Source organism: Gavialis gangeticus, unplaced genomic scaffold (genome assembly GCF_001723915.1).
Source record: "Gavialis gangeticus isolate Ggan-Ray unplaced genomic scaffold, GavGan_comp1, whole genome shotgun sequence".
Classification (NCBI taxonomy): domain Eukaryota; kingdom Metazoa; phylum Chordata; order Crocodylia; family Gavialidae; genus Gavialis; species Gavialis gangeticus.
Window position 1 is genome coordinate 15269857 of NW_017728980.1, and position 18303 is coordinate 15288159.

Genomic DNA, 18303 nt, shown 5'->3' on the forward strand with positions numbered 1-18303 from the left:
GGACCCTTGGGGCACCTCGGTGCCAGGGCGCTGCCCGGGGAGAGGACTGACGGGGCGGCGGGCAGCGGGGCGATGTCTAGGGAAGGCAGTGGAGGCGCTGACTGTGCGGCCCTTTTCCGAGGGGAAGGGTCCCGGGAGCCCTGGGGACGCGCGGCCCCGTCGCTCGCGCGGGGCGGAGGGGAGGTGCGCAGCCCTGCCGGCCGGGTGGCTCGGGAATGGCCCGCGGTAGCACCCGTGACCCCGCGGAGCGCCCCGAGGGCCGGGAGCCACGCGGGCAGACGGGGCAGGTCTGTCTCGGCGATCTGCGAGGTCCCTTTCGCCGCTAGAAACCTACGGCCAGGTAGAGAAAAGCGCCTCAGCCGGGCCCTCGCGCCAGCAGCATAAGGCGCTCTCGCCAGAGGCAGCCCAGCCTCGGCCGTGCAGGGGGCGAGGCGGTGACAGGCCTGTGCCTTGCGTGGAGGCTGGGTGCGGTGGCAGCGCGCGCGGGTGGCAGCGTCGGTCACAAGAGCTCTCGGGAGCCGTGTCCTGGCTGCTGCAGCACCTACGTCTGTTGCTGGTACGCAGCTGTGGCGCCCCGTCGAGTGGAAAGCCTGATGCTTTGGCGCTCAGGTTCACAAAGCTGACTCCCACAAAGGCTCTGCTTTGCAGGAACGGTCTCTCTTTTTCTTCTTTACAGAATCCAGCGTGCATTTGCCCCACTTGCAATTGTGGGTGAACCCCCATCTTGGTTGCATCCTGAAGGCTTCCTCCCCAAAGGATACTCCTAGAAAAGCAGGGATCTCAGTGGTAGCAGCTGTTGCCCCCACGACTTACGCTGCAGCAAAACGGGTATCTCCTGCATCCAAAGCTGGTCATGAAGAACACCCAGTAAAGCCAGTGCTCCCAGTCCCTGCTATCAGGCAGACTTCCCTAACAGCAGAGAGAGTTTTCCTGGAGGCTAGTGCATGTGCTGACCCCTATCAAAAGCCAGATGGGGGTGTTTCTGAGGGGGACGTGCAAAGGTGCTCCAGAAAAACAAAGGTATAGTACGTGGGTTTTGTGCACACGGTGAATTTCCAGGTCTGCGAACCGACTGCGTTTTGTGGACTAGCGCATGAGATTCTGCTGTTGCAGCTGGCAGGAGTTCTTGGTAACATTACTATGCAGGTGGGAGGGCATGAGGAGCGGTAGTAGTAGCAGCTCCCGCAATAAGATTCTCTTGCTTAGCCGCTCCAAGGAGGGCTGTGGAGGTTCTTATCTTGTGTGTGTGACCAGAGTCACTTATATGTGCAGCCTCAGAAAGTCCCGTTGCTGTCCCGTGAGGGTAAAGGGAGGGCCACTTAGTTCTTTGTAACCTGAGTTTCCAAAACATGTTGGAGCACAGGGCAGAGGACAGGAGCTCTCTGCTGTGGTGCCAAAGTACAAGTAAAGAGGCAACGAGGTTTAAACACAAGACCTTGTAGCCAAACATCCAGCCAGCCTTCTACATGGGCTTCTGGGAGCATGCCTGAAATTACGCCGAGCACCTCATTCAGGCATGGGACGTGCTATGGTAGATTCATCCTGTGCTGACTTTAGTTTGATGCTCTTAGCAGCAGTCGATGAGTTTCTGACCCTCCCCTTGTTCCCCCTCAAGAAACTGGGCTAGGCTGTTTTGGAGACTAGCAAAATATCTCTCTGACCTTTATGGGAATTTTTGCATGCCAAGTACAGGAATGGATTACATCTAGTTTAAGGGTACCAGCTTGTATTAAAATGTTGGATACAGATCAGAGTTCTATGGTTGTTAAAATGTGGGAAAACCAGAAGATGGATAGGCTCTCCATATCATTGGCATTCAGCAGGGAGAGGGTGGCTGACCAGAAGACTGGAGATTCTGGTGTTTTAATCCAAGCTGAGGAGCTGCCCATATCTCTGATCTCTACTATCTTCTCTAGGGATCCGCATGGATTTAAATGATGTAGAAGCTAAGGGAAGGAAAGAACAGGAACTCAAGGGACACACGAAAGCCATGTCTCTCTCCACCTTTCTGCCGCAGGGTGAGAAAATAGCTATGCGTTTATGATTTCCTGCCAGTTGCAAAAGAATTTGCCCCTTCAATAGGCAAAACGCCAGTACTGGCACTTTGTGCACAGAGCACTGCTGCTAGCTTCTCTCCCTCACTGCAGTCTGGGTATAACCATCAGGCTCTTGCTGGATCTAGCGTGTGTCCTGGAGTGGGTGCCATGTGCGGCACGTGTCGTGAAGTGGGTGGTCTGTGACCTTGCCACAGCCAGTGCCCACTCTGGTCACCCCTTGTCTGCCTGTTCTGAATCCAGTGTGGAGCAGATGCATGCTGGAGCAGGCACCACGTGCAGCATGGTCCTGGAGCAGCCGGAGGAGGCGCTGCATGCATTGCACAGGGCCATCCAGCCCACCCTGCACGCTGCCTGTGGCTCTGCTTGATGGGGCTCTCCAGGCCATACTGCTGACACCCTGGTTTCGTTCACAAGTGTCTGATTGCTGCAGTTGAGCTTACTGTACATCTGAAAAATACCTCTCTGCATGATGCAAGGGCTGCCTGTCATGTGGTGCTGCAGACTCTGCCAAAAGGAAAGCTCTCCTTTGGGATATGGCTGATGTGTTCCACATCTCCTGACACTTACGCGACCAAAGGATATCCAATACCAGGTTCCCTCTTTAACTTAAATCTGTTTATAAAAGGTAAAGTAGCCTCTTTCTGCAGCACCATTTCTTTCATCCCAACTAACTGTTATCTTAGGTCACACTTCCAGGGCTAATAGTGCATTCCAGATGATAATGTTAGATGAGAATAGAAGGCTATGTTGATAAACACATCAGTAGGTGTTAAATGGTTTCAATGGCTTATTCACCTACCTTATCCATTTATTGAAACAAATTTATAAAGGGGACCCTGATAAATAATGTGACCAGTTCCTGTGAATAGATGCTGTCTGATTATTAAAAACTGCTTTTATAGGTGCGAGTGTGCCTTTCAAACCTGCACTGTGAGCTGTTGCCTTATTTCTCCCAAGTATTCATTAGGCCCTAGCCATGAACAGCACTCTTAAGGCTGTTAAGTAAAGTCCTTTCTTCCTTAATTCCTGCTGTTTTCAGATTTGTGTAATATTGCTTTTCTGGACCCCCAGCTGAAACAAGATCTACATTTCCTGGCAGGGAAGCAGGTGGGGTGGTACAAGTTGTTTCAGTGTTAATACACTGAAGAAGCAAAAAATCAGTAACTCAGCTTTATTTTCTTAGGTTGCCTTTAGGAGTCTCTCTTAGCTCTAGTTCAAGAGAGACAGCAAGGGAGAGTAGCACCATACATTAGTCAGTGTGCAAGCCCAAAACACAAGGACATTAGGCGCATGGCAGCTAGATCCTTACTGAGTCTTGCACTGTAAGTGTCTGAACGTGAATTCCTGAACTTTGCTCCAGACACCGCCTCTTGCTCAGTGTGCTCAGCTCGTAGCCATTTTACCTTGACAGTGTGTTACAGAACACAAGGCACAAAACGGAAATAAAAACGTGAGCAATAGATTCTTGCTATCATCCCCCGTTCCTGTACAGAGGGCCCCTTCCCACAAAGAGAGAGGGTTGTATAGAAAAGGTGAGAAATTGCAGTTGGATTGAATGCCCTGAGATTCCAACACGATAGGCAGCTTAGCACTGTTCTCCCTTCAAAGAAAAAACTGCTTATCTAGTGGCAAATATTGATCATTGGAATAATGTCCACCTGCTGATGGGAAAAGGATGGAAATCCGGTGCTGGCTTTCCTGCTGTCCCAGGCTTTCCATTGAAAACATTGTCACATGCATCCAGGCTTTTTGTCTCTGTAGCTGGGAGTCACTTGCTTAGGGCAAGCTGTTGAGGACTTGCAGAGCCCGGCTTTGGCCGCTATGGAAATAGGGGAAAGCCAGATGCGTCCCTTGCAGGTTGGGGGGTGAAGTCACTAGAGTTTCCGTTCACAGTTAGCCCACCCTTCTACAGCTGCTTAGAAGTTGACTGTAGTAGCACTTGGGGAAATAGGCCTGGTTGAGAACTGTGTGATCCGTGATCCATGTCTCGGTGGTAGCCGACCAGTAGGGATCATAGACAGAACAGAGATCTCATCAACTCTGCAGAGAGTGAGAATGGGGAGAAAGTTGATGGCTAAAGTCTAAGGCCACAACCAATGCCCTGGTCACTGACTGCATCATTAAAAATCACTGTTCTACTCTTGCTGCCCATCAGGATCCTGCTCTCAAGATCACTCTGCCACCAGCAAAAGCTTGTTCTAGCGATGTGAATGCTGCTTACATTTCTCTGTGGGAGTTTTCTGTCGCTCGGTGTAAAAGAGGACAGGTCTTAGGCAGCCTGGGTTAACTTTCATGTAGATTAATTTTTTCACCCCTGCCCCAGCCAAATGTATCCTCTTCTGGTGGTGCCCTGGCACAGGTTCAGTTCAAGTGCTATGGGATCCAATCCCGATCCCAGCAGTAGTGCCTCCTGCTATGCCACACGTGCATGAATCTGGGATCAGATCCTGCGTGCGCCCTTTCTGCTTGCTGGCGCAGGGGAAGCTGGGGGTCCTAATTCAAAGCCAGGTGCCTGCAGCCCAGTGTGACCCAGGACTGCCCTGGGGCAGCTGACTGGCCTCAGTCTCAGACAGTCCCAGATTTGTTTACCTGGGGTTGTTCAAGCTGACAATCGGCTGTTTGTCAGCCCCAGCAGTGTAAGTCCTTCAGCTCCCCCTGCCGGGAGCCTCTCATCCTGCGCACCCTGCAGCCCTGCCAGCACCGCTGTGTGCAGGATTTAATATCCAGGTGAGGAAAGCCCTCTGACTGTAGATAGACTAAAGGGCCTGAGTCTATTCAGCCTCCACAGGAAAAGACTGAGAGGGGATCTGGTGGCCATTTATAAACTCACCAGGGGGGACCAGCGGAAAATAGGTGAGGCTCTGTTTCCCCCAGGCGCCACCTGGGATAACAATGAATAATGGCCACAAATTGATTGAGAGTAGGTTCAGGCTTGATATCAGGAGACATTACTTTACAGTTAGGGCTGCCAGGCTCTGGAATGGGCTCCTGAGGGAGGTGGTTCTCTCCCCTACCTCAGGGGTCTTCAGGAGGAGGTTGGATAGATATCTGGCTGGGGTATTATGATCCCAGCACTCGTTCCTGCCCAGGACAGAGGGTCGGACTTGATGATGATCTGTTCAGGTCCCTTCCAACCCTAGAAACTATGATTTGCCGCCCCTCTTCCCCACGAGGTATCTCCGGGCTGAGTTGGAAAACCAGGCCTGCCCTGGCGGCGGTACCTACAATGAGCTTGTTGGGTATCAGCTCCAGGGAGCCCGGTGTGCAAACATGCCGCTTGTTCAATTTCTAGCGCCACACAAATCGGCCATAAAAGTGTTCTGTAGGTAACATTTTTATAGCTGGCTTAATATTTCATGGTGCCTTAAATTGGGTGTATACGTAACAGCTTTGCTGTGTGTGCTGTGATTAGTGCATTGATTGTGGCATAAATGTAAGGTGTAGAGGGGCCCTAGCGTGCCTCCAAACTCTTAATGGTGGAGCAGAGCACAGTGAAATGGTGTGTAAGAGGTTTCTGGTGCCTTGTCAAGTGCTGGGGGTAGGAAGACGGTTCAGACAAGGGGGAGCACGAGTGGCTCATCTATTCAAAGGGAGGATGGTTCCACGCAGCAGCCCCTCTCCTGGCTTCGGTTAAAGCTTGTCTTTGTCAGCCATTCAGCCTAGCCTGCTCTCTGCTCCTTCCCTAGGGCCCTCCACACGCAGATGTGGCCCAGTTGCAGCTCCCTCACAACAGTCTCCAGAGACTGCTGCTCTTGCCTGGACCGCTCGGACAAGAATTGCTCCCTTTGGACTGTACCTGGTTCGTTCATGCTTTGGTGCACCAAGTCGAGAGCCTCCGTGGGTAGAGCCTGCATCTCTTCCTCAAACTTCCTGCGTCCGTCTGCGGTCAGCTTCCACAGGCGTGCCTTGCGGTTCCCCTCTGTGCACACAAAGCGGGTGGTTTTCTCGAAACTGCTGCTGAAGCACAGGTTGTGTCGAATAGTGTTTTTCCAGCCATCTGGGGCTGTCTGGAAGAATGGGAAGTGATGCCTGCAGGGAGAGGAGAAGGGCACAGGGCTGAGCTCAGATGCTGGCTAAACTGACTGCTCTAGTAGGAGGTTGAGCATTCTTACCTCCACCACAATGCAGAAATGGCCAGGTGTCATGTGGGTATAAAAAAAAAAATGGGAGAGGTTCTTGCCTGATCCCTGTGTAATTAGGCTGTGCCCTGAAGCAGGAGGTTCAGCTGGATCAGTGAAAAAGCAATATTCATTCTTTCCAGGGGGCAGTACCAAAATGCCAGCTCTGGACATACCTGAGCTTGGGCATTTAATTGACAAGTCCTTGCATCCTCACTCTCTAGTGGGAGCAGAGAGGAAATCACACAGCGAGCCACGGGGCAGAGCTGAGAACAGACCCCAGAAGTCCTGACCTCGTTCAGGTTCTGACCTTGAGGTCCTGCTCCTTCCCCAGTAACAGGCAGGATGGTTTTGTAACCCTGCCCCTGAACACCCCACCTCCACATCCCAGCACTGGAGAAGTTGGGAGGGCGGCAGGTACCGTGTGAATTGGTAGATCTGCTGCACAGTCAGGCTGCCCTCTGCACTGTTGTACAGGGCCAGGGTGATGAGGATGCAGTAATTAAGGGGGGGGCGAGGCCAGATCTCCTTGGTTTTGGCCTTCGCCTGCAGGGTGTACTTGAGCTTCCTGCTCTGAGACCTGGAGACCTTTGCTTTCCAGGGTGCCAGGTTCGCCTTGAATTTGGGAGCTTCCACCATCTTCTGAGAGAGTTGGATGTCTACAGATGCAGCATCTTCATCCTCAGTAAACTTGGGGAAGAAGAAGAGCAGAAGGGGTGATGAGGAGATATTGGCATTGGGTGGGTAGGGTCAGGAGGGTGAGCAGAGAGCTGCATCGATGGCCTGTATGTAACAAATTGGGCAGATCTTTGTTCAGTTCCCAGTGGATGAATTTGCAGCACAAAGGGGGCCCCTTATTGGCAGCTCCAGCCAAGAGGCTAAATACAGAATGGGCAAATGAGCCTTCTCCCATGTCAGGGCTCAAGCGCCGCTTGCTGTGCCCCTGCCGTACGGCATGGGACGATGCCAGTCTCCATTCCAGCACCAGACACCACTCATAAATTCAACCTGTTCATCCCGGCAGAGTGCGTTCTCTGCACCCTGCTGGCATGGACAGGTATGCTCACACAGCGGAGCAAGAGGCAGCTCAGTGCCGCTGCTGGATGCATCGTACGCATACCAGCAAATATAGAGCACGTAGATTTACAACAGTATCTGGGCAGCTCCCTTTTGCCACATACCTTCTCTGCCTCACTGGCTGATGACAGCAGATCCTCCTCTGAGCAGTCAAGGTTGGAGTAATCCAAGGAAGGGCTTGGAGATGGAAGGCTTATGGCGGCAGCAGCTGTTGAGGACAAGAGACTCCTACCTTCCGTCGCATCTGTGCCCACATGCCTTGCAGTGGGGCAGGCCGCATTAGGGTTCACCCACATCCACAGATGAGGCTGCACATTTGATTCTGCAGAGAAAAAAGAAGCCAAATAACTTGGGAGCACCAGCAAAGGCCTCAACAGCAGACAGGACTCCTGCCTCCCAGGAGCAGGGCTGGGACCCTGACCCCAACATTTTGCTTGGCCTGGGATGGCTAATTTCCCTCCTCCTGGCAGTACCATTCACTGCATATAGCTTTCCAGCAGTATCCAGGCAGCTCCCTTCTGCCACGTACCTGCTCTGCCTCACTGGCTGATGCCAGCCAGTCCTTCTCAGAAGAGTCAAAGTTGAGTTGCTTGTGCTGTCTTCCCTCCCCAACTGTGTGGCATCTCACCCCAGTGCTAGGGATGGGTTTGGCTCAGCCACCCCCGAGCCTCGAAGCAGCTCTCCTCTGGATGTGGGCTCTGTGACGGGTAAACCTCTACAACAGGCCAAGTGAAACGGCCTGCCTTCATCCCTCCCCCAGGATAATGCTGGGGTCCTGGCTCACCATCAGGAGGCGCATCAGACCGTTCCCTGGGGAGTGATTGCCTGCATGCCTGCTGGTCACACTGCCATTTCAGCATGTGGTGGTTTGCTTCCTTGACAGCAGCTGGTGAACAGCAGAGGTTCAGAAACAGTGTGGTCAGCTGGTGGCATTGACACCCGTTTCCCCTCCCTACCACACGCGCACACCTGAGAGCTTGGAGATGGATCCTGGGTCTGTTTTGCATTGAGAAATGAAAGCCCTTTTTCTGCATCATGCTGGGTCCCCAGGGCTTGGGCTATACACCACAAAACACCCATCCTGCGGTGGGGATGTGCTGCGGGCCTAAGGACTATACTCTGGGACCAAACCCAAGATGACAATGTGGACCTCAGCCGCGTTTCAGCATTTGGTGGGTGGGTTAGTGAAGGGAACGGGTGGGCTTGCCGTTGCATACAGTGATGGCATATGTATTTTCAACCAAACTCGGCAGCAACATATAACTCATGCAGTGGGTTCTGGATCGTCTAAAGGAGGGCAGGCTGGCAGTGAAAGGAAAGGTGAAGTGGGGATTGCAGAAGTGTCAAATCTGGGACACAAGGTGGGAAGCATCAGATCAAATCTTAGCTTGCTAAAATCAAAGCTGTCCAAGACTGGCCTGTTCCTCAGGTGAAAAAGCAAGCCTGATCTTTCACTGGGATGATAGAGTATTACTGCCAATTTTAGTATCTCACTTCAGTATCCTAGCAGCTCCCATCACAGAACTGTACAAGAAAGGTAAGCCAGGTAAGGTGGTCTGGACAGCAGACTCCCAGAGAATTTCTGTTTCCTAAGAGATGCCTTAGGCTAAGACCCAGGGTTAGCAAATCCACACTTTGACAAACCATTTGCCTTGGTTGGAGCCTGGGCCGGGAGCAGTGCTAATGCAGAGAGATCTTGGGGGGGGCCGGGAGATCCCATTGTACACCTAAGCAGAAAACTGCTCCCCTGGGGAAAAAACTATAAAAGTTGGGGAGGAATGTTTAGCCATTGTGTGGGCTCTTGAGAAGTCACAGCAGTATTGGGGAGAATGCTAGTTCCAGCTCTTTTATTGCAAGATCCAAAGTCCTGAAAGTCCCGAGAATTTCTTTAGGCTGGCACAATGCTCTCACGTCACTAGAGAGATTTAAAAATTAAAATGGCTAAAGCAGCAAATCATAGGAATAGAACTTGAGGCAGGACTGGACCGTCACTGCACTGGAGGGGTCCTAAAAGGGGTGCTTCATTTCCAAGCTCTGTGATTGCAGTTTCAGGATTGAAGTGGAGTTTGGAAAACAAGCTGTTCTAATTAGCACAGTACTGGAGATGTGAGCCCTAGCGCAGTCAGTGGTGCTAGCTCCAGCATGTGCCAATACTGCTTCTGGAGCTCTCGTTGGAGATTTTTGTCTTGTTGGGCTGGCCTTGCCAGCTCCCCTTGGGATCTCCCAGGTCTCAGAGCATTTGTTGTTAATTATTCACTCGTTCTCAGTTACCGGAGACTGATTTTCACTTGCAGCTTTTCCCTCAGAATTCTTACCTTGGGGGAACTGATCACAGGTGTTGGTCAGTTTGAGCTCCTCTTCCATATCCCAGTCTTCAAGGCCACTCTTGAGATGCAGGCTTTCCCAAAATGTGTTTTTCTTGAAACTCAGGAACACTGTATTAGAATCTACTGTTGCCATGCCCCTGGAAGAATGTTAGCAGGGCTGAGCCCAGTGCGCCCTGCTGATTTATAACAACTCTCTAATTCTGCTCCTTGGGCCTGTAGCTCATTAAAGAAAGTGAAACATTGGAGCCAGGTGAGAGAGAGGCTGGGCCCTAGTTCACACATCTGAATACCTATTAAAGATCTCCCCAAGGGCTTTGGGATTAGTGTCAATGGCAGCAGGTAGTCTACGTGAGAATAAAAGCGCTGTCACTGCCTGGGCTTTGTTGTCTACCCTTTTAGACTGAATTCTTGGTAAGTACCTGGCTCCTAAAGCTGTACTGACACTTAGTCTAAGGTTTTGCTTGGAATTTAAATGCAGTGGAATTTATATCGCACACTTGTTTTATCCTGTCCTGGACTGAGACTACTGTTTCTAATACAGGGTGGCTCACGAGTCAGTGGGCTGTATGGTCTGGGACCCCTAAGTGCATTTGGGTAGAACTTGGCAGGCCAAAAGGGTTTTGGGGTGACAGAGACAGGAAATCTCTGCCTCTGTTTCTAACCAGATTCATCTCTCCCTTTTCTCCACGTTCTAGCTTGAGCCTCTCACCTCCTTCTCCTCAAGAGAAAAATAGAGGACATAAAGGCATCTGGTTTTGTATCAACAGAGGACAGGACAACAGGACTGTCCTCTACGATGGCCACCCTACAACAGCTCCAGCCCTGCCCAGCTCCCTCCCTCCGTACCTGTGGGGGCCTCAATTCCCCCTGCCCCCACCTGCAGGCTGCTGGGCGGCCACGTGGCACCCCTGCCTGACAGCCCTCCTCCCGCTCCTCTCGGCCCCTTGCGGGCTGGAACTGCCAACCTGCAGAGAGCTCTTTGCAGAAGTGGGAAATCAGTGTGTTTCTCCATTAAAACAAAAAAATCGGTGTTTTTCTCGGTTTAAAGGGAAAATCTGTGGGGGTTTTCTGTGGGAAACGCTAAACCCAGATTCCTGGTGATGAAACTAAGTTGACTGTTTTTGGTGATTTAGAAATAAACGTTGCGAGTGACAGTGAGCCACCGGCCAAACTTTTATGAAACCGGTGTCAAATACTTGGCTCGCCTTTGGGTTTTCATTTGTAGCGAAGGTTCAGGATATGTCTTGCCAACTACCAGCATGCACAAAAGCAAACCAGGTAGGCGTCCTTTTCAACAGAAGATTATGTTTTAATGCCTTTTGGGATGCCGTCCTTAGGTGCAGAAGAAAGAGGAGCCCCTTGCAGAAGATAAACTTCATGCACATATGATGTATTAGTGCTCAAGGGAAAGCATGTAGACCAAAGAAATGAGAGAGGAGGTGAAAGCACAGACAACACACTTAGCCCTTGCTCTAAAGAGCGTTTTCCCCACCATCCCTTACGAGGAACAGTCCAGCGTGCCCTTGCTCTTCCCAGACGCTGCAGCCAGCACAGGTGCTACAATAACTAATGTCTCTGCAGGAGCCCAGTGGGATGGGGACTTACGCCGCACAATGTTTTTCTAAGCTCCCAACCAGTGAAGCTGTGCCAGGAAAGCTTTGCAGTGTCAGCTTGGCCAAGCACTTTGTTTAAACAGAGGATACAGTGTTAAAGGTCACGTGCATCACAGAGGAATGGATTTGTACCCTATGTTTACTACTTTTAATATCCACAGAGCAGGGCTGAAAGTTTTGTAGGGCTTTGCCTTAATTTTTGTTTGGCTTCTGTGTTGGGCATCTCAGGAATGGCAAGCTGGTTTGTCCTGTTTGTGACTGAGGGACTCTTCGGAAGAAGCAGAGGTTTGACCTAGCATCTCTGTCCAGCCCGCATCAAAGAGAGGAGGGGCTGAACCCCTAACATACACCTCCTCTTCAGGAGTCCTAAGGTATCAACGGGGGTTAACAATGACAGTTTGAAAGGGTCCAAATCCTTCCAACTCCCCGCTCCCTCCCCATTGAAATCTCCTGACACTTTACACACAGGCAAGGCCTTAGTAAGTTAAAGCCACGCTGCTCTGACCTTAACTGCGCACGGCTGCTAGCTTGGGTAGATTATAACAGCGTTTGTACCAGGGTGGCGTGGCTTGTTCTTGTATATGAGGGGGAACCATTGGGACCACCATTTCTCAACCTGTGGGTCGTGACTCAAAAGCGGGTTGCAAGAATATATGAATGGGTTATGAACAAACTTTAAAAGTGGATTCTTCTTTTAGAGGAGAAAAATGTGGGAGACTGGGTTTTCCCTTGCAGGCTGGCAGAGTTCCAGCCTGCAAGGGGCTGCTTGGGGCCTGCCTTGCCCCACACACTGCAGGGCTGGGGCAGGGGGGCCGCAGGTCGGGCACGAGGGCCCATGGAGCTGTTTTCTACTTAAACTATTTACTGGGTGGGGACTGGCCATCAATGTTTACAAATGGGTCCTGGTACAAAAATGGTTGAGAGCTACTGATCTTGACCATCATAAGGCACCTTAAATGCAGTGTTCCCACTTTTACCATGCTGACTATAGCAGTGTAATTATTTTGGTAACCTGCCCTCCAACCTCAGTACAGTACAAAATGTGCGCACAGACCAGATGTTAAAATCCTGCTTGTTCTCCAATCGTTCCCAGGCCTCCAGAGCAAACGGGGCAGCCAAGGCCTGAGCTTCTAAGGTAACAAACAAGGAGGAAAATACTTTACTTTACAAGGAAGGTTATCCAGGCGTTTCTACCCACAAGAAACAGAAACAAAAAGAAAAGAGGAGGTAGCGGCCAGACTGTGCTCCTTTGCAGGTCACCCTCATGAGTTCTCATGGCAGCGTGACTCTGCAGGGGAAGCCGCTGCCTCGGCGTGTCCAGGCAGTCCTGCTTCACTTGCATCTTGTGATTGCCAGCATGGCAGTGAGGCCAGCAACCAAGACAAACATGGCGATGGAGAGGAGAACTGTGATCACCACCATTCCTCCGCTGCGTGACATGTCCACAGGTATGCTTCTGTAATCCATTCCTGAGGGAGAGAGAGCCCAGGGCACCTATGAGGCAAGGGGAGAGGGAGCAGACATGCCTGCCACCTCAACGCAGCTGAGACCCATTACACTGCCCTCCCTCCTCATCTTCAGTCTTCAGCCCTGCAGAGCATGAGGCTGCAGGACAAATGGAGAGGTAGAATCTGAGGCTGTTACATGGCTTGACTTGGATGCAAGCGTCTTACCAGGTGCATGGATTCCCCGAGTAGGAGGAGGTGTGCGGCCCCCGTGCTTTGGGGGCTGGGGCTGTGCTCCACACATGGGAGAACTCTGTGGTTCAAGCCAGCTGCTGTCTTGTCCCTTGCCTGGTAGTTTGGCCAGACCAAGTCAGTGGTTTCATTACAGTAGGCAAAGCAGCGTTACTTACTATGCAAAGTGCCCATGGCAATGCTGTTGCTTTTGGATACAGAACGGTCTTTGTTGAAGACGGAGTAAGAAATGCTGTGGAAGAAGAAACAGGAATGAAACCCTCTGTCACCTGGTTCTACCAACACCTCTCTAGTTGGCTTCCTGAGTGTTTCTCTGAACCTTGGACTTTCTGAATTGGCAAGAAGCTACTCCACACAGTATCTGCTCTGCATAAGCAGACTTGCTGAGCTCTGGTGGAGGCCTGTAGGCAAGACCCCAGCCATGCAGTGCTGTGCCAGCCAGAGACCCATTTGGGGGCTGACTTGCATGTTCTCACCCGTACACGAGTGGCACTGCGGCTGGGGGGGAGGGGGGCTCCTTCCTCCCCTGTCTCACTTGCTGTTACTGGACTCTGCCAGGTCTGGCAACTCACGTGTACGTCTGTCCTGGAGTCAGTCTTGTGATCTGGTAAGCATCCAGTCTGGTCACAGTGAAGCCCCCAGTGCTGTCCACCACGCTGACGAGCTCACGCCTACCACGGCACAGGGGCACAGTGAAGTGCCTGACGTCTGACATGGGGAGAGGCGGAGTGTTTAAAACCCAGGAATTCCTATAGCAGGCCTGGGAAGAGGTCACCTCCAGGCACATGAGCAAAAGGGCTGCGCGTGTGATTGGACATGTGTTGTGGGTTGCAAAGGCATGAGGTGGCATCTGCCTTAGCTGGGTTGTGCTGTATCCCAGAGACTCTTCCTTCAGTCCCTGGTTCTGTTTTAGGGTGGCATGGAGTCGCACCTCCTGGGGTCTGAGATTTCTTGTGCTAAGGACGCCACTGCTCTTGCCTCTGGAGCCCTCTTCCCTCCTAGAGCTGCACGAGAATGCAGCAACCCTGACCCTGCTCCCTGCTTTAACCACTAATCCAAGCGGCTAAAACTTCATTCCAAATAGTCGCTGCACGGAGGGCCCTGGGGCCGTCTGGGGAGAAGGGCTCAAGGTATTGTTTGCTGGAAGAAGGCATGTCACTGACCTGTGGTTCCATTGGGATGTATGATGTGGATGCTGGCATTTGCCCTGGTGAATTGGCATGGGGGCACTGCCATTAGGAGGCTCTCGGCAAATGCTGGTGAGAGGACACCAGAGAGACTGGAAATGTTGAAATCTGAAAGCAAATGAAACTGGATGGATGTCGGCCTACAGTGCCTCGTGATAGACTGCTCTGGCTGCCTGCTGCTGCGCAGGTTCCTCGGCCTGGCTTCTGCCAAGTTCCTTGCCTGCTACATGCCCACCACCCATAGGAAAGACTTCAGATGCTGGGGTTTCTTGCAAAGTCATGTCCATCGAACACCCCACCATAGCAATTCCCAGCTTTGAGACCTAGTCTGGACTCTTTTCCCTGGGTCAGGCCCAGCTCTGAGCACTTATTGCCCCATCAGTTCCCTCAGATACATTCCTAGTGTTGTCTCTGACAAGGGTGTTGACCACAAATGCGGAGTAACTGAAGGTGCTTGGGCAGCCCTCCAAGAGCAGCAGGAGCTAGGCTGTGGCAGGAAGGTGTGTGTGGCACAACTACAGCTAGTTCCTCCAAGGTCAGGGCTGGGGCAGCTCAGAAACAACGGCTGGAACAGGGCATTAAAGCAGGGGAGAGTTTCAGGCTGCCCAGAGATCCTGGACATTGTAGGTGCACAGAGGAAGGCATTTGGTTAGTGCCAGTCATTGGCAACCCGGGTTTTCACAAGAAGTCTGGGACATTTGGGACTCTCCCCTTTCCAATGCATGTCTCAGGATGAAAGGACTTCTTTCTGCCATCTACTTCTATTAGAGGCTGGTAATGGGGTGCTGAACTTTTTGCCTTGGGTCTAGTCCAGTGCAGATGGGGTAGTGGCCAGGATTTTACCTCTGGCCCATGGAAAAGAAATTCTTGACCCCTCTTCCAGGGGTTGGTTGTTTCCCAAATGCCCCCAGGTGAATTCAGTTCCCTTCCCACTGGCAGTCTCAGCTGGAGGCTCAAGAAGTCGGGATAGCTGAGCCTCCTGCTGAAACAGCTCCCTGCAGAGCAAAGGATCTGAATGGGCTGGGGTGGAGGCGGGGTTGGCTGAAGCAGTTCAGGTTGTGTTAGAGGCAGAGGGGGCTTGTGAGACTTACAGGCCGTAGGTAGCTCTGCGTAGACCGCATGCACGTGCAGCTCCGCTGGGGAGTGGACCGGGAGTGCTAGACAAGCAGCTGTGCCCCAGAGCTAGTGCTGCAGCCAAGGGCTGTCAGAGTGAGCTGCCTGCCGGAGCGGGGCTGCGATTCCTCTGGGATGTTGCGAACCCAGCATTCATTCCTGCCTGTGGCAGGGGGCCAGGCTAGATGCTCTGTTCGGGTCCCTCCTGACCCTAGCTACTACGAAACTTGGGAGAACTGATGCATGCCGCCCCCGCAAATTGATCTTGAGCATCTGGGAGTGTCTGAAAGCAAGGGGGGGAGTTGCAGGCTATCTTCTCTCTGGCCCCACAGTTTTCCAAGAAGGACCCCGGTTAGGGGGGGATTTCCTATAACAGGACCCCCTGGCTTTGACACTGGGTGAGGACCCCTCAGCCCTGCACTGTATAGAAGCAGCATGGATGTTCCCAGGAAAAGTCCCATTACTGTATATATGCCTGCGGTGACTTCACTGACTTCACTGTCCTTTTATCTTTGCTTCCCTGAGCTGCAAGCCAAAGGTTACTGCGGGTGTGTGAGATTTGCCCCAAAGCTGTGCGAGGCATGTGGAGCCTTGTTGGCTGCAAAGGTTAGGACTGGAGTACAAACAGTTAATAGCTGTAGCATGATCTTGATCTGAAGGCCAAGTCCTGCAGGTGAATAGTTGCAAGGCTGGTAACTAGGTGTCAAGCAGCCATAAATATGGAGCACCAGGGCCTGGGTGGGGCTGATGTCACCCGGCAGAGGAATGCCCCTTCCCTGTGGGGGGCGATTAGCTCCTGTAAAACACCTCTTACTCGGCAGACTGCTGGTTAAAGATGCAGCTAGTCCCCAGCACTGCTGGGTATAGTGATATCTCCATTGTGCCCTTGCGGAAGGAGATCCTGTGTCCTGCCCCAAGCGCCATAGTGGAGCCGTAGCAGGAGGGAGGACCAGAACCAGGAGTTTTGGCTTTCGCCCTCCGCTCTGCCTTGCAGAGGTGACGGGTCTGAGCCAGCTTTGGGACGTCTTGTCATCTACTACCCTCTAAGCACTTACAAATATGTTCAAAATAGCGATAGCTGTAATGCTGGCTCCTGCCCTCAAGTCCAGGCAAGGACTGATGGGCCAAGTAGGGCAGTGGGGGGGCTAACCTGTTTGGTAGCGGTCCCATGAATTAGACTCTGCCTCCAAGTGCCACTCTGATCCCGTGCCCTGCCCAACCTGCTGGATACCACACAGAGGCTACCCATGCCACAGGCTGGCTGCCCCCGCTCCAAGGGCACCCACCAGACCGCTGTCCACAAGCGAGCTGGCCAGAGCATTCGGGTGCTTCCTCTTCAGCTTAATGACAGTCAGCCTTTGCAGCACCACCTGCCTGAGGACCTCAGCCCCGGTAAAGCAGCGGCGGGCGGGCAACCTTTCCAAGCCACGTCCTGGAGCACCCCACGTCCGGTCCGAGTGCAGCAGCAGTGGGAGAGCGGGGTGCTCTGTCTGCGCTGGGGCCAGGCAGCTGGGAGCTGCACCCATGCTGCTTCTACTTCCCCTGCCCACTTGCTCCTTATCTGGGGCGTGACCGTGGGGAGCAGCTCTGGGGCTGGGCAGCTGGGAGCTATGTCCACGCTGCTGTGCTGCAGCTGGGAGGTGGGGAAGGAGGAGCAGGCCCTGGTGCAGCTGGATGGGAGCCAGGGCATGGGAGGAGAAGCAGTGCTGGCAAGGGTGCATCTGGAAGTTGCCCGGCCCTGGTGCAGTTTCCCACTACTTAGTCCCAGAACAGGAGCAGGCATAGGCAAAGTCTAGGGCTCTGTGGGCCAGATCCAGGCTACGGGCTGTATGTTGCCATCCCCTGTATTAAACAAGTTACCCTGTCAGGCTAGGGCCTTGCCTGTATCAGTCAGAAGGCAAATAAGGGGTACAAGTCAGTGGCAGAACTAAGCCTGAAACCCAGGAATGCTTCTCCCGCTGCTAGTCACTCCTATTTCCTCCCTGCGGCACCCCTCCCCATCTCCTGGCCGCCCCTTGGTCCTAGCTTCAGAAACCTGCAGAATCCAGCGGCAACCTTCCAGGTCTGGCAGTCCGGGGAAAAGAGGGGAAGGAGAGAGAACCTGCCGTCTGTGTCCCCCCGAAGAATGCGCAGAAGGTCAGAACAGCCAGCGCCGGCATTGCAAAGGCAGAGGAGAGTGCGCAGAGGTGACGGCAGCGGGCTGGATGCTGCCCTGGATCAGACCGCCTGGGAGCGTCTGAACTGGCACGTCCTAGGTGAGTTTCACCTGCTTGGGAATTGGCCAATGAGAGCAGCCCTGCTGAAAACCAGTCTGACCAGACAGCCCCCCCTCCCCGTGCACGCCAGGGTCCCCACCCCGGGGATTCCAGAGAGGCTTTACGAGCCTGTGGCTCAGGAGTTGGGGCTCCTCTTCCAGCAGGTGCACGTTCCCCTGCCTTGTCCTGTGCTGGCGTTAGGGACCTGGGCTTTCAGCAGAGCTGCGATTTGGATGCTTTGACAGGGCAGCCCTCTCCTTTTTGAACAGCTGCTCCCTGCAGCATGTGTAGGAGGGGCAGGCAGGAGCAATGGTTGAACCCAGCTATGTCACGGAGGATGGGCTTTGACAGGTAGCAGAGAAAGGAGGAGACGATGGGATCTGGCCTGGGTTGTAATGCAGCTGTAAGAGGAGGGAGGTTGTGTTTTCCATAGGAGCGCTGAGGTGGACAACACGTGACTGCAGAGTGGCTGTGGTTGAGATCCAGAGTGAGCACTGTGAGTACCGGGCCTTGGGGTGCATAGATACACGTCAGGTGTAGCACCTCTCTCTCCTCGTCTCTCCCCCGCCTGTCTGGGAGAGCCCGGCATCGGTTGGAAAGGTGTGCCAGATTCCTGAGGTCTGGCCCTGGAGTTAGGGGACTGAGACTGTCAGGGCTGAATGTGGTCCAGGAGCTCCTCTGGCTGCACTTACCAGTCCCAGAGCCCCAGAAGGCAAGCTTAGAGCCCTGACCTGAGGTGCAGTTAACCTCACCAGGCATTGATTCAGGTGCGGCCCCTGCCCCAGAGAGCCCGTGCTCTCAGCAAGGCTGTGGGGGCTTTTGGGGCAGCCTTCTGTAGTAGCTGGTGTGTCTCCCAGGC

The 18303-nt window shown here is 53.0% G+C and overlaps 2 protein-coding genes across 5 annotated transcripts; both read right to left on the reverse strand.

Moving 5' to 3' along the window:
- Positions 1 to 3214: 3214 nt before the first annotated feature.
- On the reverse strand, positions 3215 to 16379 carry FOXR1 (forkhead box R1). 3 transcript variants are annotated; one of them, XM_019510895.1, is made up of 6 exons: positions 16369 to 16379; positions 9568 to 11614; positions 8037 to 8138; positions 7357 to 7574; positions 6597 to 6865; positions 5175 to 6086 (listed from the first exon to the last, which is right to left on the reverse strand). In XM_019510895.1, the coding sequence occupies exons 2-6, from the start codon at positions 9710 to 9712 to the stop codon at positions 5717 to 5719; spliced, it is 1104 nt and encodes a 367-aa protein (XP_019366440.1). In that variant the 5' UTR covers positions 9713 to 11614; positions 16369 to 16379; the 3' UTR covers positions 5175 to 5716. The 3 variants fall into 3 exon arrangements, with proteins under 3 accessions (XP_019366449.1, XP_019366440.1, XP_019366432.1); XM_019510904.1 differs by lacking the exons at positions 9568 to 11614; positions 16369 to 16379 and adding an exon at positions 3215 to 4097 and having other exon boundaries at positions 5854 to 6086; positions 8037 to 8789; XM_019510887.1 differs by lacking the exons at positions 9568 to 11614; positions 16369 to 16379 and having other exon boundaries at positions 8037 to 8789.
- On the reverse strand, positions 12246 to 17433 carry UPK2 (uroplakin 2). Of its 2 annotated transcripts, none has more exons than XM_019510915.1 (5): positions 17291 to 17433; positions 14053 to 14184; positions 13462 to 13597; positions 13048 to 13121; positions 12246 to 12686 (listed from the first exon to the last, which is right to left on the reverse strand). In XM_019510915.1, exons 1-5 carry the CDS (start codon positions 17346 to 17348, stop codon positions 12352 to 12354), a joined length of 735 nt encoding a protein of 244 aa, XP_019366460.1. In that variant the 5' UTR covers positions 17349 to 17433; the 3' UTR covers positions 12246 to 12351. The 2 variants fall into 2 exon arrangements, with proteins under 2 accessions (XP_019366460.1, XP_019366469.1); XM_019510924.1 differs by having other exon boundaries at positions 12426 to 12661; positions 17291 to 17430.
- Positions 17434 to 18303: the final 870 nt, after the last annotated feature.

Excerpts from the sequence above, each read along its gene's own strand:
- FOXR1 (XM_019510887.1), bottom strand. The coding sequence starts at position 8,289 with ATGATGCAGAAAAAGGGCTTTCATTTCTCAATGCAAAACAGACCCAGG. Across the intron at positions 7,575-8,036 it reads GTCTGATGCGCCTCCTGATG|AATCAAATGTGCAGCCTCAT; the intron begins GTGAGCCAGGAC and ends TTTTCTCTGCAG. Across the intron at positions 6,087-6,596 it reads CAGATCTACCAATTCACACG|GCATCACTTCCCATTCTTCC; the intron begins GTACCTGCCGCC and ends CTCTCCCTGCAG.
- UPK2 (XM_019510915.1), bottom strand. The coding sequence starts at position 17,348 with ATGCCGGCGCTGGCTGTTCTGACCTTCTGCGCATTCTTCGGGGGGACA. Across the intron at positions 14,185-17,290 it reads CGGGGGGACACAGACGGCAG|ATTTCAACATTTCCAGTCTC; the intron begins GTTCTCTCTCCT and ends ATTTGCTTTCAG. Across the intron at positions 13,598-14,052 it reads ACATCCCAATGGAACCACAG|ACGTCAGGCACTTCACTGTG; the intron begins GTCAGTGACATG and ends TCCCCATGTCAG.